The following is a 21,168-nucleotide window of genomic DNA, read 5'->3' as shown; positions in this document are numbered from 1 at the left end:
TAGTCAAGAAATTTTTTTTCATAATCAATAATAATTTATGTCCAAGCAATTTTCGTAGACGTTAAAAATATTTTTTATTTATTCATTTTTATAAGCGATACAAACGATAATAAAAAGACTAGGAACAGAGCAAACTAAGCAGAGGCTCCATAAAAATGTCATCACACTCCTAATAAAAAGACCAGGAACAAGCTCGTTTCCCACATACCACATAACGGTAAGCTCATCGACAGGTAAGATGAATCTATGGACAACACAACTATAAGCATTAAGCAATGATGCTCCGGGCATTTCTGTTCCATACTCAGATTTTACTTGCTTCAGACTACAACATTCACAGCAGTGAGACGAGAGTGACTCCAAATGACACCAGAATTCAATCCACTCCCCACCAGAGTAACAATAAGCACATGAGGCTTGGACATAGACAAAACAAAGCCTAAACTTCAATTAAAGCCACAACTCAAGTTTCCATAGAACCTATTACAGTTACTTGAACAATTGAGTCATAGAAATAGGTGTGTCCCTCCCCAAGAAATACATCAGTATCCCCCAGTTTGGTGGAGCATCGCGTCGATTTCATCGCCATCCTCCATCTCAAGCTGAAATCATAGCACAACATGTCGCACACGAAAACGTAGCAAGTTAGTCCTTGTAATCAAACATTGAAAGACTAGTTAAGAGTAGCATAGCCACTAACAAAGCTTTTAAAAAAAGGGCGAATGATATGCACTTGTCCGAACTGATAAAATCGAAGGCTGACACTGCAAATTAGCTCTATGACCACACAGTAATGCCAAAAGGATGCCATATACAGTAACTTTTCAATTTGCGTGATGCATTCGATTTTGTTACCCTTGTCAGAAGATATTACACTAAGCTATACAGTCTAATCAAAATGCTTTCAAGTCAAATCAGATATAGTGATTTTCACAAGTAAGCCAGTGAAAATCAACAGATTGCTGAGATTACGGAAGATAAAAGAGCTAGCTGCAATAGTTGCCAAGATGCAGGAATGAGGAACGACAAAAGCTTTACCTCATCAGGGGTCTGCTCACCACGAAGTCTTCGCCCATCAAATAAGAAAGCGATGGAGTTTAACTCTACAGACTGCCTGTCGCAGTATGCAGTCATGAGTTTCCTCAACTGTGTGCTTCGCTTGATCCTAAAAAAGACCTCATTACCATCCTACAACCAGAACATGGAAAAGTTAAACCAAGGAAACACAACTGCACAAGTACATTAAATCAATTTAATGCATCATCGTCACTTAGAAATGTTCCTGACACGAGAGAATCTTATGCTCGTAAATCAATCTATATGTTGCCAGAGAGTACTGAGAGAGACGAATATCATTTCAGATCCCGAACACGGGAGCAACAAACTGAAAATTAAAAAAGAAACCAAAAGCAAAGAATGATCAATGAGGGAATAGACAAATTTATATAATCACGACCAGACTATACAGATTTTCCAGCCCGCTTAAAAAGCATCAATACATCCAAGCAGGATGAGTTCAAGGCAATTAGTCTTAGTCTGCCCAAGGTTTAACTAACTTTCTTTCAAAGAATACCAGAATATAGCATGCTCAAATATAAAGTATGAAGAGAGGATAAGAATCAATCCATTGAACCTCTTTGGGAAGAAAAAGGAGAAGCATTAGCATCTGCCTTGCACAACATCATATCTTACTGGAGCTCCAAGCAGCCATTCTAACTGATGAACCCATTGCTATAATCATAATAAGTAGTCTTGCATTCACCTGACTCTGTTACATAATTGCACCAAATTCAACCAACCGGTGCTTCGAAGCTACTGCTACCAATTGGTCAAGCCAGCAATACCAACCATTGTCCTATTTTAGGCTAAGAACCCCGCAAAGCAAACCTTGGCATCAGTTCAAAGAACTTTATTTTCGAACTTAATAAAGATCATCGGCAAAATGAGAGATAAGGTTGATGATTCCTCACGAGGCTGAAACAATGCGCCAAAATGACGATAAACCCCCCAAGCACATGCACTTGGGGTATGTTAGTTTCGGCAAAAACTTAGGAAAGTACCTTTTCGGGAAATCATTCTGTATAAAAATCTTTTCCCCTTTTCATATTAGGAAATCTATTTCGCGAACTTTAAGTATGTGTGTTCTCTTTGACCGTAAATGATTTTCCTGATCATTTTCAGCAAACCAAACACGTGAAAATCCTGAAAACTAATTAAGCGGAAAGATCTTCACTCAAACAAACACAGCTTTAATGTTCAACCATTGTCTTTTATTAAGGGCAAGAACTCCGTCAAAGCAACATCCGCATCAGTTCAAAGCACTCAATGCTTGAACTCAATAATGATCATTAGCTCAAAGAGAGCTGAGGTTGATGATTACTCTAGACGCTAAAACAACAACAACCTGCCCATTATCCCCCCTCCCCCCACACAACCAAAAGGGCACAGGCATTCGCTCAAAAGCTCGCAGATAGAATCTTCTCAGACGACCGAGACGATTCAAGCACCAGACATTACAAATAGAAGACAAAGATCACCTCCCCCAGAAACTGATCAGAAAATGATCGCGCCTAAAAACTAAAACGATGCGCAACTAAATTAAGCAAACGAACGAGCAGCGAACACGAAGCTAACGCCGATCGAACTCAATACCTCCAAAGGGACAATAAAAAACCCCATCATAAAAAACGACCGTATGCAAATTACAATCTCCATGCACGGCGGACCACGCACGCTCAAGGACACAAAGAGAAAGCACTTGCGGCAGTAATACCTGGCCCTTGACTTTCAGATTGATGTGGGCGGCCTGATCGCCAGGCTTCTTGTCCTCCTCCTGACCACTACCGCCACCGCCTGTCGCAGACATGCTCTCTCTCCTATCTCTCTCACGAACACAAACACCCTCTCGCCCTCTCTCTCACTCTCTCTCTCTCTCTCTCGCTAGTCCACTGGTACGCGATTAGGGTTTGTCTCCAACTCGATCGATCCGGAAAATCGGCGCTCGCGCCTTTATATTCAGTGGGCCGAAGCGGAGGAGATGGAAAAAATTGCCTCGGTTTCCACTAGCGTTATATATACGCTACTCCTGCGGCGCACCCCCTCGCGTGCGCTCGCGATCCCCGAAGGTGAGGCCAGGGGCGTTTTGGTAACTCACTCGTCCTCCCGCGACCCGATTGCCTTCGTGCGATGACGTGGCCGCCCCTTGAAGCGGGTACAGACAAGCCCCTCGTGGGCGAGAACGCAGCCGATAGTTCCCGCCGGGGAGTGGGCAAAAAAATCGAAATGAATAATAATTTGGGGTCCGGGAAGGAGGGGGAGGGATCGGGTGAGGGACGAGTGACGCGGGAGTTGGGGAGAATTGACGGCCGAGAGCACGGGAATGGGAATCGGAGGGTTCAGAATGTTCGCACGTGAGAAAAGAACGGCGGGAGGCGGTTAGGAGGTCGCCATCGGGCCTTTTTTATTTTTATTTTTTATATTCTAAACCTTTTTGGCAGATTTTTTGGAGGCTTTTTAATGTAAATAATAATGATGGTTTTTGATTTTTCTGAACGTTTTTGTTTTGGGAAGACTTTTGCAAAGATTGAATTGGGTTCTTCCTTATCTTGATGTCTCTGGGCCCGCAGAGGAAAAAAGCATGTCCTTAAATTCAATTCCAGCTTAAACTTTATGTTGTCTCGTACAAAGATGCATCATCAAATTTCGGTCCGTACCAAAGTTTAGCGCCCATTAATTTTTCTTCCGATGAGGTCATTAATAACTCGTCCTCTCGTTCCCCGCGTCCTCGATGGAGACTTTTAAGGAGATCGGATCTAAGTGCCAACTTGAAGTTGGTGCTTCTCTATCAAAGACAATTGAAAAGTTAGGCTCGAGTTGTTGGTATGCAATTTAAAATTTGTTTTTCTTTTTTTTCTTTTTTTTTCCACAAGACGAACAAATTTTAGGGCCGGAATTGGAATACGACGTAAAGTTTATGATTTGTAACGGGACATAGAACGGTTCGGGGTTAGAAATGAGACTCGAGGTAAAGATTGTATTTTTTTTTAACGAAATCGGATCATTTTCAAATGGAGCCCAAACATCAAATTTACATTTATCATCGGGATTCCAAGCTTGTTAGGAATTCTATATAACTGACGTGTTGGATTCCATAAGCTCTCGGCGCATCTTGTGTTCAAATGAGCTTCCACTATTATAGCCCCCGCTAGGCCGCTACCGTCCTTTGTCTTCGCTTTACTTTTCTAACATAAGAAAGGTATTCCTAACATCGAAATCGAATTGGGTAATTAGTTCTCGGGTCAATTTGGAAAATGTTACATTAGATTCGAAAAGGAAAAACATGAGAAAGATTGTGAGAAGTTAATGCCAAAGATATGGGAAGAGAGAGGTGGGGACGTGTGAAGAGAGGACAGGGTTCGCAACCTATACATGACAAATAGCGCATGCGGTTGCATAGTAAAATATGATAGTATAGGATCAGACAAAAAAAAAAAAAATTGTCCGAGATCTGCGGTTTCAAAGATTTTCAGAAAAAAAAGAAATCTTGGCAAATTTGCTTGGGATGCACGAAATCTCCCCTGTTGAAATGAGGCTTGATCCAACTTCAAGGACAGCTTTGAGTCGGGCGCATCTAATCACGTAGCTCTTCTCGGGCCTAACAAGCTGGTCCAAACCCAAGGTTTCATATATTCCTTCACAAAATTAGTAATATTTTAGGATCTGTTTGTTTTTTTCGAATGCCAGATGAAAATCCTTTTGATTTTTTCGAACATTGACTAAGAAAAGAAGTCAAGTTTGAATATTATTTATATCGCCTAAAATAATTAGTCAAAAAAAATATTTTTATTGTCAACGTACTTTTTTTTTTACGATGAAAATGTTTTCGTTCTTTATTTTTATAAACCAAATGAGTAAATATTTTTAAAAAGATAGTTTTCCAAATCCATTATTTTTCGCTACAAATCTAATTGGCCCAGCTAGGTATTTCTAAAGCCCGGCCCGGAAGCTCCCTCCCTGCACTATGGCGTGCCAAAAATGTTGAATTCATGAAATTTCTAAAAACAGCAGTACATATTATGTATACATACACACATATATGTACATGTACATAAGTACGTGTGTCTGCCTTTACATAGTTCTGCCAATCATGCCAGATTAACTTTCTAAAGTTGCCTAAACCAATAAGGTGACTGTTTCGGATGCAATATGCACGGATGTCATATATGATCTTAGCGATTCCCACTCAAAATAACCTTAAAGATCAGGCTCGTCGTCTTCATAATGTAGATGGAGCAATTTGTCGGGATTAGCTTAGCTCACATTTTTAATGTATTTTGTCATCTCTAAAATCACATAAAGATCATGCCAAATTCGCTCATTTTAAACGCGACTTGATTGTTTCATATGTCCCACACGCTTCCAAGTGGAAATTCACGCACATTTGCAACGAGAAAAGGTCACCAAAACCGGCTTACCCTTGGGGTACGTTGGCCATGATCAATTGGTCATTAATTTTTTCGTTAAATTAAGCTTAACCTAAGACTAAATATGGTGTTTTAAAAGGCCAACTTCCCTGGACCGGAAGAGCAAGTTATCTGGTTACTTCCCATGCAGTAGTTACTATGGCCAATAGCAAACCGTCACTCTCCAAAACATTGTCGGACTGTCTTGCTCGTATTTCTCTTACAAATAATCTCTTTAAATACTCTCGAATGTGTATCATGAATAGGTTGCCCTAAAGTGAACATTATAACATTCATGTACCAGATATAGCGCCATTATATATGAAGAGAAAATTACACAGATGGACAATACTCGCCGGTTTCTCTAAAGTTTGAATTTAACGCAGTAGTCCTCCTTGATAAATAATCCAAAAGGTGCATTTAATTGATGATAAAAAAAAAAAGCATCGAAATTCAGGACATGCATCCGCATCTCGACCAAACAAAAACCCTAATTTTGCAACATTAATCACCGCAAACTGTTCTGACGGAAACATCAGCATTATTCTTCACATCATTCATTGATTCTAAAATGCATTTTCAACATAATACGGCGAATATCGCAGCAATTATTGACATCTTAATTAAGAAGGTGGAACAGTATTGACACGTTCAGCAGATGGAGGAATACGAAGCATGGAGGGTTCAGTAACGTGTGGGACAGGTAGCAGAAGAAGAAGAAGAAGAAGAAGAAGAAAATGGTGGGGATGTGTTCAATCCTCACTATTTTCGCCTATTTACATTCGTCTGACGACATTCGAACAACTTGTGCTCTTCTATTTATGTAATGAACTTCGCTTTGCACTAGACAAAACACGACGGGAACACACATAGAACACAAGAATTTGATCAGATTGATGCAGTGATGGCGTTCTTGAAGTTTGCCAGCTTTCTCCTCCTCCTCCTCCTCCTCCTCCTTTTCATGGCCCAAGGAGCGGTCAATGCGGCCGGCGCGAGTCTCAGTCAGAGCTACCATGTCATAGCGGGTTACGATCATGTCGCGCTTTCAGACGATGGCCAAGAAATCCAGCTCTCGCTGGATGCTGCTTCCGGTTATTACAACTTCTCCTGATCCTCCTCTCACGTGTGGCGATTCTTTTTCCGTTTTAATGTACTAAAATCGACGTTGATGAAGATTTATGGTTAGGTCATGTTTATTCTCCGGTGTTTGCTATCGGAGTATTCACGAACATGAACAACATGATCTTTTGGATATTGCAAAAGATGGGTCGAGCAGATAATCGGGTTAAACCTTTCCACCCCACATTTAAAGAGAAGGGGTCGACAGGAAAATTACTACTAAGTTACTAACACACAAATGCTTGCTTGAATTTTAGCTTTGCAATTCATTTCAAAGCATATATCTCGATACTACTTCTTCCAAATCGGCTTTTGAATAACGGGTTCCTTTTGCGTAGGGTCGGGGTTCCAATCGTGGAGGAGCTACAGATCTGGAGTTTTCAATATGCAGATAAAGGTGCCGGGGAGGAACTCCGCCGGAGTCGTCACCTCATTCTACGTAAATTCCGATCCTCTTGCCCTTTCTCCTCTACACAAATCACGTCGCAGAAGATATCTATGGGACCACAGAATCAGCAGTTTGGCAATATCTGTATAGAGTTTGGCTGATACAAACTATGGCTTGAATGTATATTACTGATATATCATCCTAAAGTCTACTTCTTCGAATACAGCAGCATACTCGGCGTGCCTACATCCGCCGCATCAACCAAACTGTCTCTATCTCTTTCTCTCTCTAATATATATATATATTGAATTCGAAATTTGGGAATTATTTTGGTAATTCACAGCTAACATCGCACGGGGGTCGGCATGACGAGGTGGACTTCGAATTCTTGGGCAACCGTGAAGGCAAGCCCATCTTGCTGCAGACCAATGTGTTTGCAGATGGAGTCGGTAATAGGGAAGAGAGGATTCTTCTCTGGTTTGATCCGACAGCCGATTTCCACTCTTACAAGGTCCTCTGGAACAATCATCAGATCGTGTAAGGAGATGCCTTTCTGTCATGTTGGCGAACACTTGCTGCTACTGCTACTTAGTTTCTGATCTTGAAACAGGTTTTATGTGGATGACATCCCCATAAGAGTGTTCAAGAACAACCCAGCCATCGGAGTGCCCTACCTGACAGAGCCGATGCAGATAGAGGCGAGCCTGTGGGACGGCGACAACTGGGCGACGGACAAAGGCCTGACCAAGATAGATTGGAGCTATGCACCGTTCCTAGCCCATTACCGAGGCTTCGACATCTCTGGCTGCGTGTTCCGGAGCCAAGACTGTGATTCCTTGGCCTACTGGTGGAACTCGCAGGAGCACCGGAGTTTGGACGGCCAGCAAGAGAAACAGCTCGATAATGTTAGGAAGAATTTCATGTACTATGATTACTGCACCGACACGTCCAAACACCCCGTGCCGCCACCCGAGTGTCCTTAAGTGAAGGGGGTTGGGAGTTAAGTAAGCAACGAACCTCGCAAAAAAGTACGGCATTTCCGGCATCGAATTGTGAGGTTCACTATTTTAAATCTCTTTGATAGAATAAACCGTGGAGTCGAGAACTCGACAGTTGCACTGATTGAGAGCAAAAAATTTCTCACAAGGCCATTTCAGCCGGACTTAGAGCAAGGACAGTAACGTCGCACTGGTCGTCTTCCTTTAATCTAATCCTCCTGATTCAGAGGTCTTATAGCTTGTTGAGATAGCAATTGTTTGGCAAGAAGTAGCTTTTAGACAAATCATCAATTCATTGCTAGGGAGTTTACGCGATTCTAAAAGAATGTCACGAACTCAAAAGCGTCATTGTCGGGCAAGCAAGGTCTCCACTCAAACACGACTCTAGGGTTGCGGCGGTTGCCCGTCGAGAGGCCTTGGGCTGGCAGACCCGCGGAGGATCACCCAAACCCGACCATTTAACAGAACACACAGTAAAACCACATGAGGAGCACGGGCTCGACCATGTAAAAGGTGATAGAGTGATAAGAAGACGAAACACCCCCAATTCACAAAACTCGACTGTAATTAATGACCACCATGTGCTCCGTATTATGATGACTGTTAATTCCACATAAATTTCCCCATCACGCGTGCTAGTCATTTGAATTTTTCTTCGCCTTCGAGCTGCCGGCGAATGTCATTTTTTGATGCCCGGTCCGGGTGAAATCTCAGCAAGGCTCGTCTCTAAGCTGCCCGCACCTCCTGTGGCGAGGGACGAAAACTGCCTCCGACATGCATCCCCGGTCCACGAAGCAACGAGGCCATATCAGTGCATGTCATTTCCAGTTTTAGATATCTCCTGCCATATTTCAGATTCATATTCTCCTCGTCCTTCTTTTGCGCCTGTCTCATCTCTTCGATCCGCTGCTTTTGCCTTCTTTCCAGATCCGATAATCGCCCGGTTTTGGCTCTTCTTTTCTACCACAACCGGCGGGCCTCGATGCAGCTGTAATTGCCGCCGCCGAGATGCCCATTCTTCTTCCGCCGCCCGCCTGTTTTCGTCGGTTTCCTTGAGCATTTCCCGTCCGTTGACGATGTCGTTTCAGACGCTAGGCACATAATCACCATCTTGACCATGTGAACAGTCCCGTTCTTCAAGACTCTGCAGACTAGACGCTGATTTAGCAACCAAGTCTTCCTCTTCCACAGCAGGAATTATCGGCCCAAGTTGTTCTTCGGTTTCATCTGGACAAGCCATTGCCAGAGGGATCCTCTCTGTGAGGACCAGTTCTTTCATGCACCAGTTCATCTGGAACAGAATGGTTTGATGCGAAAACGCTTACCCTGCAAGCCCTCACCCGCTTGGGTATCTCTTTCACCATCATAAATGTCCTACGTGCCTAAAACGCGACTGTTCGTGTTTCTATGTTTGACGTTCCGCAAAGTTCGAGGGATCTATCTCGTTGAAATGCTAGACACGTTAATGAGTCATTTAAGAGTAAGAATCATAGAACAAACCTGTATAAAAGACAAGTCTCGTAATCAATTCGTGAGGAGAACGAAAAGGAAAAAACGTCTATTCGTCTCCTTCTCTTCATTATATGCAAGAACTCGGAATCATTCTCTTAAAGCTCTTTTTTTTTTCATCATACATAATTCGCTTGCCCCCAAATGACCTAGCTCAATTGGGAAATCGCTATGAATTGTTATTGTCGATGTAAAAGAATTGTGAAAGTTTTGAGAGTTTCGAATTCTCAAAAGAAAATCAAAGCGTCCGAGCCGTAAGACTAAGATTAAACATACGAGCCATCGAGGGCATTCTATCCACCTAATCACAAGCCAAAGTCAATTCGAATATATTAAGATCATCTGATGGAAAGAGAGAGTTTAGGCCACAAATCGAATCGGGCGTGGTAGCTACTTCTGAAGCTCGGCCCGAAGTTTCCTCCTTGTACTATGGCGTGCCAAAAGTATTGAATTCATGAAATTTTGGAAAATAGCATATTTCTCTATATCTGCTATGAGGCCTAATACATTTAAGGCTATGTTTCTTTGAGTGAGTGAATTTTCATTGGATTAATTTTCTGGATTTTCACGCATTTCGCTTGCTAACAATGATCGATCAAGGAACCAATTACGGTTAAAGAACATATGCATGCTTCAAGTTAGGAAAATAAATTCTCTAAGCATTTTCATTTATCATGAAGTTTTCTCCGTAACAAACACATTCTAAGAGTTTGCCTCAGATGATTGTACCTCCTGGTTGACCTTTATTTTCTTTTGCTCGTACTTTTATGAAGATTTGACTCTTGTTTAGGGGAAAATGATCCAGAAATTGTTGATGTAGACGATAATCATCGTACGTGACACGATCAATGCTGACGTGAATAATTTTTTGTGCCAAATATATTAGCCATGATGATTGGACATACCACACGCTTCCGAGCGGGAATTGATGCACATCTGCAACAAGAAAACGTCACCAATAAAGCTGTGTCTTTTTCATTGTCTTCAGTTTGAGAAGCTACGAAAGATAAAGCTGCAAATATGCAACGACTTATGCTAACCTTTAGAACCAGTGTACGTCACCCCCAACAAAAAGGATTGAGAGAAGCATATGGAAAATTTTAAGTACAATAATCTTCTGAATTCTCAAACAGAATCTGCAGATACACTTCTTTCCTGTCTCTCCATACCTAGTTCCAGGAGAAATATACAGCAGGGTTTTTGCTTCCAGGGAGGATAAATGATGAAAAGATGGATGTGAATAGACATTTATAAGGGTGGAATCCGGAATCTCGAAGAAGCCTATTTGGTTTTCTTGTTTTATATTTTTGCACGATTCTGCGATATACAATGGCGTACGATGATATGTGTAAAATCTAGAACCGTTAACTTGAGCTTTCATTTTCTAGCAATATCCAAGATTGAGACTTTTATTTTATTAAATGTTTCATATTCTTCGAGTGTCTAAATATGAGTTATGGCTAGTGAATTGTAGTAGTAAATAATGATCATTATATGTGATAATTCACCGCAATCTTTCAATTAAGAATACGGATGGAGCTAGAGTAGATCCTAGAACGAACCCTTGAACATGCGACATGATAGGTTTTAGGTTTCAAGGGTATGCAGCGTAGGTTCCAGGTTTCAGAAAACGGTGAACCGGTTCCGACGGGTAAGTTCAAGGTTTCAGGTGGAACTTGAAAGAACTAGGGACTGCTCATCCCTAGACATTTGGACCCTAATTATTCATAATAAGTAATGATGTTTTCTTCGCCGTGAGTTTGAGATTGTACTACGTCGTGCCCGAATTTTCTAGATAGAGACAATGTCATGTCAAGATATCGATATAAAAAAGACATAATGATTGACGATTGAAGTGTATGCGTCGATATTAATGTGCCTATGAATATCGAATCGCGTGTATACCGATGCGTGCGTCTAACGAATTTGTAGAGCATTGAATTTTGGTAGATCTCACGCGGGAATTCGCTCAATTCATGGCACGCGATTCGTCGAATTCGTATCTGCGTAACAAATTCTAGTTATGCTGATGATGCTTCTATACGACCAACTTTACATAAGACATCTTTTTCTCTTGCTTTTTCTAAGGACAGCTACTTTTGAGGCTGTGTGATGTCAACTCCACTGGGGCCGTGCACGACTTGTTCTTTGTTTCTGCTGACCAAGAGAGAATCGTATAAACCAACCCCCAATGAAAAAAAAAAAAAAACATATGTTCTCTAGAATCTAATTACACATAATTCCTTTTTAATACTCTTTAATGGGTATCGCGAATAGATTTGCCTAATTATTCATGAAGAGAAAATCACGTGAATGAACAATAATTAGCGTCTTAATTAAAAATATGAGAACACTAATGACGTGTGGGAGAGGTAGTAGTAGCAGACTAAGAAGAAGATGATGACGGGGGTGTTGGGTCCGCCTCACGCCTTTTTTGCCTATTTATGTTCGTGGGACATCGACGACATTCGGACAACTTTTTCCTCTTTGTATACACGTGATAAACTTCACTTTCCATTAAACACAGGCACAATAGGAACACGTACAAGGCGCACGAATCCGATCAGATCGACGCGGTGATGGCGCCCTCGAAGTTTGCCGGCTTTCTCCTCCTCCTTTCCATCAGCGGAGCGGTTCGCGTGAGCGGCACGAGCTTCTTCGATCAAAACTACCGCATAAAATGGGGTTACGATCACGCCGCGCGTTTCGATAACGGCCAGGAAGTTCAGCTCTCGATGGATGCTTCTTCTGGTTATCTTAATTACTCTCGATCCTCCTCTCACGTGTTGTGATTTTTCTTTCTTCAGTGTAACGAATTGAAATCGACTGTGATGGAGGGTGTTTAGTTAGATCCACTCCAACGTTTTCGGATGGAAATGGTAATGTGCATGTCTTCTCGTGACACGCTGTTGGAGTGTGCATGAACATGATCTTTTGCATATTGCCATTGAAGAACGATTTAACCCTAAGATGTCCTTTTGAATCTTTCAATTATTACCAAGAAAATTTCGTGTTTAAACCCTTTTATAAACATTTGAAAATTAAAAAAAAAAAAACAGGGTTATAAGGAAAGGTAATACTAATACATTAATGATGGTTTGACATTAAACTCGACAATTCATTTTACTGCATGTGTTTTGATACTACTTTCTTCTATTTTCGACTTCTGAATAACGTGTGCGTTTTGTGTAGGGTCGGGGTTCGAATCGAAGAAGAGCTACGGATTTGGATTTTTCGACATGGAGATAAAGCTACCGGGGACGAATTCCGCCGGAGTTGTCACCACTTTCTATGTGAATCCCATTCTCTCGCCCCCTTTATCACTACTTCAATCATCTCGCGAAAAATACGATGAACCCCATAATCAATAATTGCAACCTGTGATATTTACATAAAGTCCGGTTAATAAATATGAACCTCGGCTCGAGTTTATGTCGCATACATATAATCCTAAAAATGCTACCTTTCAAGATCAGAGCCAAACTTGTTCGAACACAACATTATACGTATCAAGCATGCATGCGTGTCACCACACAGCACACGACTCTCTCTCTCTCTGTATATATAAATATGAATATATATATATATATATATATATATATATATATATTTATTTATATTTATATTGCGAGAAGATGTATATGCAAGAAAAATGAAAACGAAATTCGGGATTTTTCTTTTTTTGGGAAACTATGCCATGAGGTGGTTACAGTCAAATTGGATTGCTAGTTGATACGTTTGGATATGGGCAGCTGATTTCCCTCGAGGGGGATAGGCATGATGAGATGGACTTCGAGTTCCTGGGCAACAGGGAAGGCAAACCGATCACACTGCAGACCAACGTGTACGCAGATGGAGTTGGCGATAGGGAGCAAAGGATTCTTCTCTGGTTCGATCCGACAGCTGATTTCCACTCTTACAAGATCCTCTGGAACGATCATCAGATCGTGTAAGGAAGGAGACACTTTTCTTTCTCTCTCTCTCATGTCCGCGAACACTTGCTGCTGCTGCTGCTGCTTAGCTTCTGATCTTGAAACAGGTTTTATGTGGACGACATCCCCATAAGAGTCTTCAAGAACAACACGCGGATCGGAGTGCCCTACCCGGCGCGCCCCATGCAGATAGAGGCGAGCCTGTGGAACGGAGACGACTGGGCGACCGACGGCAGCCGGACCAAGATTGACTGGCGCTACGCGCCGTTCCGAGCCCGTTACCGAGGCTTTGACATCTCCGGCTGCGAGTCCTGGGGCCACGACGCCCGCGGCTGTGATTCCCCGGCCTACTGGTGGAACTCGCCGGAACACTGGGCTTTGGACGAAGCGCAAGAGCGGCGGCTCGAGGACGTGAGGAAGAGTTACATGAACTACGACTACTGCGCCGACAGGTCCCGACACCCCGTGCCGCCACCCGAGTGTCTTTAACAGTTCGGAAGGGAAGGGAGAAACTCCAGATTGAGAGGCTCTTGTAGCTAAACTGCCGATACACCAATCATCAATTCATAGCTCAGCTCTATTTCATAAATCCCGACCACGAGGCTCGTCAGCTCCAGAATAACCACAGTCACGAGAAAACAAAATTTATATGTTGCTCCTGGATTATCGCTAATAAGACTATTTACACCTCTTTCCTTCTCTCCTCCTCAATTTAATCACAAAAAAAAAAAAAAAAACCGTCCGCTGGGAAGCCCAATCATAAACTCAAAAGCGTCGCTGAAAAATCGACAGAACACGCCAACACATGATTTCTTAAAAAATAAAGAATTTCAAAACATTGGGACACGTTGCATATTAAATTATATTTTATAAATTATCGCGTATATGTGAAAATATCTATGGTGAGTTTCTTCTTCTTCTTCTTTCGTTAGGGATTTACGATTATTTTTTTTTACTAACTGGGTATATTAATTTTGAGATTACTTGGTATATGATTTAAGTATACATTTTTTTAATAAATTCACATTTTGACGCATAATTTATTGAAAATACTTAAAATTGACCTTATAAATGTCGAAATGGCTTGTCAAAATATTGGACTCGCGTGTCGCTGGCGTATCTAGAGCATTGATCACGTGTTAGTCGCAAGTCGAAGAGTATTAGGCACGATATGAAAGCCTCCAAAGAATATCGGTGTTACATAGCTGAAAATGGAGTATATAGATTACTGATGGACCGGCAAGCGAGGATTCGATTCAAACCGGACTCTAGGATGCTCGTACAAAGCCGACCATTTACCAGAGTACATGGGAAAACCACATGATATAAGCAGGGGCTTGACAATGTAAAAGAGTCGTCATCAGCTTCAAGCCGATTTTCAAATTCTCGCCCATGTATGTGCAGGCAAAACTTCCAAAATCTGTAAATGAAGGAAAATTATTTAGTTCATTTGTTTCGACGGGGAAACTTTCCATCGCCCAATCATTGATTAAGCATGAAAATTAGTACCGGATTTGTCGCATGTTTGGATATTAATGTGCCTGGAAAAATCGAATCGAGTGTACACCGATGCGGTGCGTCTAATGAATTTATGGAGTGTGGAATTTAGTAGATCTTGCAGAGGGTTCGCTCGATGTCGAATTCATATCTGTGTAACAAATTCAAGTTATGCTGCAACTTTACATAAGACATCTTTTTGTTTTTTTTCTAAGGACAGCTACTTTTGAGGCCGTGTGATGTCAACTCCGCTGTTGCCGTGCACAACCTTTTCTTGTTTCTGCTGACCAAGAGAGAGAGTCATATAAACCCTTTTAATCAGCAAAATCAGGACTATGTTTTTCTCGTTTTTAGCAAATTACACAATAATTGCCCGAATAAATATTAGAACATAGAGTTGTATAGAAAATAAAAGTTGGAAACCTATATGCCCTCTCAAATTTAATTTACAAATTAATTTTTTTAATTCTCTTTAATGGGTATCGCGAATAGATTTGCCTAATTATACATGAAGAGAAAATCACGTGAATGGACAATAATTAGCGTCTTAATTAAAAAGACAGAACACTAATGACATGGTCTTAATTACGTGTGGGAGATGTAGCAGCAGACGAAGAAGAAGAAGAAGAAGATGACGACGACCATGGTGATAGTTGAAACTAAGAATTGAAGAAATTCTATATATTTCGATATGCGATAATGACGATTACATCAGCTTATCCGGATCACTATCTAAGAAAATCAAATAAATAGAAACACTGTATATAAATCAAGGTTAATTAAGAATATGCAATATCAAAGGAGATATATGCTTATTCCTGGGTGATATGTAGAATTAGATAAAATATCTTAAATATTTCTAGAATATATCAAAATATTCCTAGCGTGATGTGTGTGTGTGTATTTTTTTTCTCTTTTTGGTCTAGCGGGATGTGTTCACTTCGCGCTTTTTTTTCTTATTTATGTTCATGGGACGTCGACGACGTTCGGACAACTTCTGCTCTTATATAGATGTGATGAACTTCCCTTTTGCACTAAACACAAATACAACAGGAACGCATACAACTATACAAGGCACAAGAACCTGATCAGATCGACACGGTGATAGCGCTCTCGAAGTTTGCCGGCCTTCTCCTCCTCCTTTTCATTGGCGGAGATGTTCACACGAGCGGCGCAAGCTTCTTCGATCAGAATTACTGCATAAGTTGGGGTTACTATCACGTCGCGCCTCTGGATAACGGCCAGGAAGTTCAGCTCTCCATGGATGCTTCTTCTGGTTATCTTAATTACTCTAGATCCTCCTCTCCCGTGTTGTGATTTTTCTTGCTTCAATGAAATGAATTGAAATCGACGGCGATGGAGATGTTTAGTTAGATCCACTCTCATGTTTTTGGATGGAAATGGGAATATGCATGTCTTCGCGTGACTCTCTATTGGAGTGTGCATGAACATGATCTTTTGCATATTGCAAGTGAAGAACGATTTAACCCTAAGATCTCCTTTTGAATCTTTCAATACTTACCAAAAAAAAAAAATCGTGTTTAAACCCTTTTGTGAACATTTGAAAAAGCGAAAAGGGTTATAGGGAAAGGTAAATACTAAAACACTAATGACGGTTTGACATTAAACTTGGCAATTCATTTTTACAGCATATGCCTTGCTATTGCTACTTGGATTTTCCACTTTTTTATAATGGGCGCGATTTTCATAGGGCCAGGGTTCGAATAGAAGAAGAGCTATGGATATGGATTTTTCTACTTTAATCATGTGATATCTATATAGTTCAGTTGATACGAACCGTGGCTTGCATTTATGTCCCGTATATATAACCCTAAAAAGGCTACTTTTCAATATTAGAGCCAACTTGTTCAAATATGACAGCATAAGTATCATGCATGCATGCATGCATGCACCGTTTTTGCGAGACGATGCATATGCAAGAAAAATGAAACCGGAATTCGGGATTTTTTTTTTCCTTTTTTGGAAAATGGCCATGAGATGGTTAAAATCAAATTGGAATGCTAGTTGATATGTTTGGACATGCGCAGCTGACTTCCCACGAGGGTAGACATGATGAGGTGGACTTCGAATTCTTGGGCAACAGGGAAGGCAAGGCAAACCCATCTTCCTGCAGACCAATGTGTTAGCAGATGGAGTCCGTAATCGGGAACAGAGGACTCTTCTCTGGTTCGACCCGACAGCCGATTTCCACTCTTACAAGGTCCTCTGGAATGATCATCAGATTGTGTAAGGACACCTCTCTCTCTCTCTCTCATTCTCATGTTGGAGAACGCTTGCTAGTTGCTACCACTACTCTGTTTCTGATCTTGAAACAGGTTTCATGCGGACGACATCCCCATAAGAGTGTTCAAGAACAACACACGGAACCAAGATAGATTGGAGCCACGCGCCATTCTGAGCCCATTACCGAGGCTTCGACATCTCCGGTTGCGAGTCCCAGGGCCAAGACACCCTCCGTTGTGATTCCTCGGCCTACTGGTGGAACTCGTGGAAACGCTGGGCTTTGGACAGAGAGCAGCACAGGCAACTCGAGGACGTGAGGAAGAATTTCATGAACTACGACTAGTGCGCCGACAGGTCCAGATACCACGTGCCGCCAGCCGAGTGTCTTAACAGTTCTTAGATGCTGAGTATTTGGCAAGAGGAAGGTAGCTCTTAGATGCGGGCAGGCCAACCGCCGATAGAACAATCATCAAGTCGTCCTCTATTTCACAGTTCCCAACCCCAACGCTCGTCAGCTCCAGAATAACCACTGTCACGAGAAAACAAAATTCATATGTTGCTCGTGGATTATTGCTAATAAGACTATCTACACTTTTCCTTCTCTACTCAATTTAATCACCCAAAGAAAGAAAAAAAATCGTCTGCCAGGAAGTCCACCCGATTCTAAAAGATTGTCATGAACTCAACCGCGTCACGATGGACGGGCGAGCGAGGTTTTGATTCAAACCGGACCCTAGGGTGCCCGGGGCTGGCCCCCCAACTTTAGACTCATAGAGCATCATCGTCCAAAGCCGACGACCATTTACCAGAGTAGATGGGAAAATCACATGATAACCAGGGGCTAGACCATGTAAAAGAGTCTGTCATCAGCTTCAAGCCGATTTTGAAAAAATTTAAGAGGCATGACTCAACCGGCCAGTCTGGCCTATGAGCAAGAATTTACACCTGGTACCAGGGGACCTGAGACATCACAGATATGAGCAAGTCCGGCTACACAATGGTTTGTTCACCAGAAGATCTCAAGAAACAACCGCCGGAGCCGAATCTGTAGATTCTTAACAAATTAGAGCCCCTTAAAACCTTAATTTCCTCCAATCTTGATCGGATTACAAAAATCCGCTTGCTCTTAAATGCCAAAGCAGTAGTTTTACATATGCGTAGTATCTACGTCTACTGTCTACTATCGTTAATTGTCATGTACAATGTTGACATTAGGATGTTTGCACAAGCAATGAAACAACATCCACAGGCCACAAGGAAGATAGAAACAGAAACTAACAAAATGGGGGAACAAAAAACAGAAAACCTCATCTCACCCTTTTGGAGGATGCGTACGTTACCCCTCGACCATCGTCTCTCAGTCTCTTCAAATTCTCACCCATGTATCTGCAGACAAAACTTCCAAAATCTGTAATTGAAGGAAAATCTATTCAGTCCATTTGTTTCGACGGAAAAACTTTCCATCGCCCAATCACCAATTAAGCACGAAAATTAGTACTGGGTTCATCTTGAAACCAAGCAAAGCATGCATGAGTTTCATACAATAAAAGGAGTTTCGGTGAGGGCTCTTGTTGTTGGCACTCACCAGAAGAGGCATCATTTATCTTCAACCTCTTGAGCAGGCTCACTTCCTCGGACAGATGCTTCCTCTTCGAACCCAAACCGTTGTCTGTCATCGAAAAGCAGCGGCACCTGCAGTCTGCCGAAACAGCATCAATGAAGCAGCGAGCTAGACTTCTAAGCATGCACAATGAAAAAATTTCCACACACGGGCGTTCCGTTGAATATGACATATTTGTTCTACGCTAATACTATTACATGAACTGCTGAACGGTCATGAATTTGTTTCTGATTGGTATGATGGTCAGAAGTGAGAACATTACTACTGCTCTTGAATCTCCACCACTAGATAAGTAGCTACATGACAGTTCAAAATGACTTGGGATTGGTAACATACGAAGAGCGCCCTAATCTGATCTAACAGAGCAATGCTTAGAATTGTAAATACTCACCTAATAAAAACCAGATACAATGTGATCGAGATCCATCAACACACCAAATGAAATGATTCAACTTGGTATGTCGATCTCGACAATTTATTTCCAGCATGTCTAAATTGTGCGAAGGCAAGTAGTACCCGAATCATCGATCTTCGATTTCTTAGTAGGCTTTGAGATGTGAACCTCTTCACTCTGCCTCCTGCTTTGGCCTGAGCAATCCTCATCGTGCTTTGGCCTACCCATCATTCCTTCAGGATCATGTCCTCCTGCGAAGAAATTCCCAATTCGTGATTTTGAATGAAAATCCACTCATGAACCAAACACACACGACACGCCCAAATAGGCCAAAATCGAAGCCATAGTCGGTGCGAGCAGAACGAGGCGGTTCGCCTGCATTCAACTAATGAAATCGAAGCGAATCAGTTGGAAACTTTTCTGAGCCAAAGCTCGGGAAGTCGCGACACTCACTTTTGCTTCCGATCCTCAAGAGCTTCCCGTCGACGAGGAGGGCGTCGCCGCCGTCTCCTCCGGTGGGCAAGCCCTTGGATGAGAAGAAGGAGAGCAGCGACCTCCAGGTGACGGAAGGCGACACCAGGTCGGCGCCTCTGCTCACGAAGTGGCCGTTGAGCTTCAGGGTCTGCGGGTCGAGCCCGAAGGCCCGGGCAATGGACCCGAGGTCGAGCCTCTGCTCGTCCCTCGCGGCGATCGTGACCGTCCTCGACAGCGGCGGGCAACGCAGCTTGATCGTCCTTGCTTCCTTCTCCGACATCTCTCTCTCTCTCTTTCTCTGCTAGACAGTGGAGATGGATAGCTCCATCAAAGCGGAACTTCGTGTTGTCGTCGCCGCCGCTTCTTCCAACGGCTTCTGGAAGTGCCGTTGTTGGAATGTCTTTTTGTTTCTATTTTTCTTTTTCATATAATTTTTTTGGTCGGATATTATGTTGATTTTTTTTTTTTTTTGGTAGGGTTGGTGTAGGAGAGAGAGAAAGGACGGGGGGACGGGGTCGGAATGTCGAGGTTGTTTCTACACAACTTTAAATCAACCTTCTAAAACCGGGACGAGTCAATTTGACACAACTCTTCCGATTAAAAAAAAAAAATTGACACAACTCTGACCAAAAAAAAAAAAAATTTTTTTGACACAACGCTAATTCCAAGAGATACCCAATTTTGGAATCTCAACTCGAACTCGATTGGGTGGTATTGCTCTCGACACGTAAACAAGATTGGAGTGGAGCGGATTATTCAACCATTGAAATTCATTATGATTGGTAACTCAGCATTCATGTCAATGTGATATTTATACTTTGTGCTTTCTTCTCATATCGTGTGGGGGTACATCAATGGATTAGGTACGATATTGTCGACTCCGGCATTAATCATAAATTTAACTCGTTCACTTCACGGATCGTGAAATATGTTCGTGTATTCACAATGTAATGAAGCCGAGACCCCCGAACCCCGTATGCCAACATTAAGTCAAAAATTAATCTTCCTTATGAGATGGACAATCTTGTGACATCAGTTGAACACATTGAAGCTAAGCTTAATTAATCTATCTTATATACGATTAATAAATGCGTCGCGTGGGGATTAATCTTTTCGATTTTTTTTTTGGCACGCTTTAGACACCCGTAACTCAAACATATTAATATCGTACTTCTATCGACACGACATTTTTTAATGTACTTAGATAATTTAGATACTTATAAACACATTTTGCATGTCTATGCATGAGAACTTTTTGGTTATAAATGTGTTAAAGCATGTTGATTTATTTCTAGGCCAGTTCAATAGTCATTTTCCTGTACAGACTTTAGGATCGGATCGCCAGAGCGAAAAGAATTAGATGGCTTTCGGCTTGCGCAGGGTCCAAATGCCTGGATGGATCCATTCTGAAACTGCTTCGGCAAAGAGTCAGGGAAACAACGCGAGTTCACTCTTTGGAAGCTCTATGAGCTCTTTGATCTTGAATCCACTCATAGCTATCGACAAATGAATTCACCTCATCCTGTTTTG

At 41.9% G+C, this 21,168-nt stretch overlaps 4 protein-coding genes and 2 pseudogenes across 7 annotated transcripts; 3 read left to right on the top strand and 3 right to left on the bottom strand.

Moving 5' to 3' along the window:
* Nucleotides 1-248: 248 nt before the first annotated feature.
* LOC115753372 (small ubiquitin-related modifier 1-like) lies at nucleotides 249-3,018 on the bottom strand. The gene is made up of 3 exons (XM_030691950.2): nucleotides 2,774-3,018; nucleotides 1,039-1,188; nucleotides 249-602 (listed from the first exon to the last, which is right to left on the bottom strand). Exons 1-3 carry the CDS (start codon nucleotides 2,864-2,866, stop codon nucleotides 543-545), a joined length of 303 nt encoding a protein of 100 aa, XP_030547810.1. The 5' UTR covers nucleotides 2,867-3,018; the 3' UTR covers nucleotides 249-542.
* Nucleotides 3,019-6,174: 3,156 nt separating this feature from the next.
* LOC115753366 (xyloglucan endotransglucosylase/hydrolase protein 2-like) lies at nucleotides 6,175-8,075 on the top strand. The gene is made up of 4 exons (XM_030691941.2): nucleotides 6,175-6,553; nucleotides 6,920-7,020; nucleotides 7,313-7,506; nucleotides 7,580-8,075. Exons 1-4 carry the CDS (start codon nucleotides 6,367-6,369, stop codon nucleotides 7,950-7,952), a joined length of 855 nt encoding a protein of 284 aa, XP_030547801.1. The 5' UTR covers nucleotides 6,175-6,366; the 3' UTR covers nucleotides 7,953-8,075.
* Nucleotides 8,076-8,570: 495 nt separating this feature from the next.
* On the bottom strand, nucleotides 8,571-9,258 carry LOC125314310 (annotated as a pseudogene).
* A 2,797-nt stretch (nucleotides 9,259-12,055) lies between these two features.
* LOC115753341 (xyloglucan endotransglucosylase/hydrolase protein 2-like) lies at nucleotides 12,056-14,096 on the top strand. The gene is made up of 4 exons (XM_030691907.2): nucleotides 12,056-12,227; nucleotides 12,669-12,769; nucleotides 13,229-13,425; nucleotides 13,516-14,096. Exons 1-4 carry the CDS (start codon nucleotides 12,056-12,058, stop codon nucleotides 13,895-13,897), a joined length of 852 nt encoding a protein of 283 aa, XP_030547767.1. The 3' UTR covers nucleotides 13,898-14,096.
* Nucleotides 14,097-16,923: 2,827 nt separating this feature from the next.
* On the top strand, nucleotides 16,924-17,737 carry LOC115753340 (annotated as a pseudogene).
* Nucleotides 17,738-18,411: 674 nt separating this feature from the next.
* LOC115753371 lies at nucleotides 18,412-20,041 on the bottom strand. 4 transcript variants are annotated; one of them, XM_030691947.2, is made up of 4 exons: nucleotides 19,618-20,041; nucleotides 19,287-19,415; nucleotides 18,735-18,851; nucleotides 18,412-18,535 (listed from the first exon to the last, which is right to left on the bottom strand). In XM_030691947.2, exons 1-4 carry the CDS (start codon nucleotides 19,916-19,918, stop codon nucleotides 18,516-18,518), a joined length of 567 nt encoding a protein of 188 aa, XP_030547807.1. In that variant the 5' UTR covers nucleotides 19,919-20,041; the 3' UTR covers nucleotides 18,412-18,515. The 4 variants fall into 4 exon arrangements, with proteins under 4 accessions (XP_030547807.1, XP_030547805.1, XP_030547808.1 ...); XM_030691945.2 differs by having other exon boundaries at nucleotides 18,412-18,557; nucleotides 19,618-20,039; XM_030691948.2 differs by having other exon boundaries at nucleotides 18,735-18,848; nucleotides 19,618-20,039.
* Between the last annotated feature and the right edge of the window lie 1,127 nt (nucleotides 20,042-21,168).

This window comes from Rhodamnia argentea, chromosome 1 (assembly GCF_020921035.1).
Source record: "Rhodamnia argentea isolate NSW1041297 chromosome 1, ASM2092103v1, whole genome shotgun sequence".
NCBI lineage: Eukaryota > Viridiplantae > Streptophyta > Magnoliopsida > Myrtales > Myrtaceae > Rhodamnia > Rhodamnia argentea.
The sequence above is the reverse complement of the archived record's forward strand: the minus strand, read 5'-3'. Positions and strand labels throughout refer to the sequence as shown.

Excerpts from the sequence above, each read along its gene's own strand:
- LOC115753372 (XM_030691950.2), bottom strand. The coding sequence starts at position 2,866 with ATGTCTGCGACAGGCGGTGGCGGTAGTGGTCAGGAGGAGGACAAGAAG. Across the intron at positions 1,189-2,773 it reads ATCTGAAAGTCAAGGGCCAG|GATGGTAATGAGGTCTTTTT; the intron begins GTATTACTGCCG and ends TTCTGGTTGTAG. Across the intron at positions 603-1,038 it reads GTGAGCAGACCCCTGATGAG|CTTGAGATGGAGGATGGCGA; the intron begins GTAAAGCTTTTG and ends CTATGATTTCAG.
- LOC115753366 (XM_030691941.2), top strand. The coding sequence starts at position 6,367 with ATGGCGTTCTTGAAGTTTGCCAGCTTTCTCCTCCTCCTCCTCCTCCTC. Across the intron at positions 6,554-6,919 it reads CTCGCTGGATGCTGCTTCCG|GGTCGGGGTTCCAATCGTGG; the intron begins GTTATTACAACT and ends CCTTTTGCGTAG. Across the intron at positions 7,021-7,312 it reads GAGTCGTCACCTCATTCTAC|CTAACATCGCACGGGGGTCG; the intron begins GTAAATTCCGAT and ends GGTAATTCACAG.
- LOC115753341 (XM_030691907.2), top strand. The coding sequence starts at position 12,056 with ATGGCGCCCTCGAAGTTTGCCGGCTTTCTCCTCCTCCTTTCCATCAGC. Across the intron at positions 12,228-12,668 it reads CTCGATGGATGCTTCTTCTG|GGTCGGGGTTCGAATCGAAG; the intron begins GTTATCTTAATT and ends CGTTTTGTGTAG. Across the intron at positions 12,770-13,228 it reads GAGTTGTCACCACTTTCTAT|CTGATTTCCCTCGAGGGGGA; the intron begins GTGAATCCCATT and ends GGATATGGGCAG.
- LOC115753371 (XM_030691945.2), bottom strand. The coding sequence starts at position 19,918 with ATGTCGGAGAAGGAAGCAAGGACGATCAAGCTGCGTTGCCCGCCGCTG. Across the intron at positions 19,416-19,617 it reads CTTGAGGATCGGAAGCAAAA|GAGGACATGATCCTGAAGGA; the intron begins GTGAGTGTCGCG and ends ATTTCTTCGCAG. Across the intron at positions 18,558-18,734 it reads GATAAATGATGCCTCTTCTG|ATTTTGGAAGTTTTGTCTGC; the intron begins GTGAGTGCCAAC and ends CTTCAATTACAG.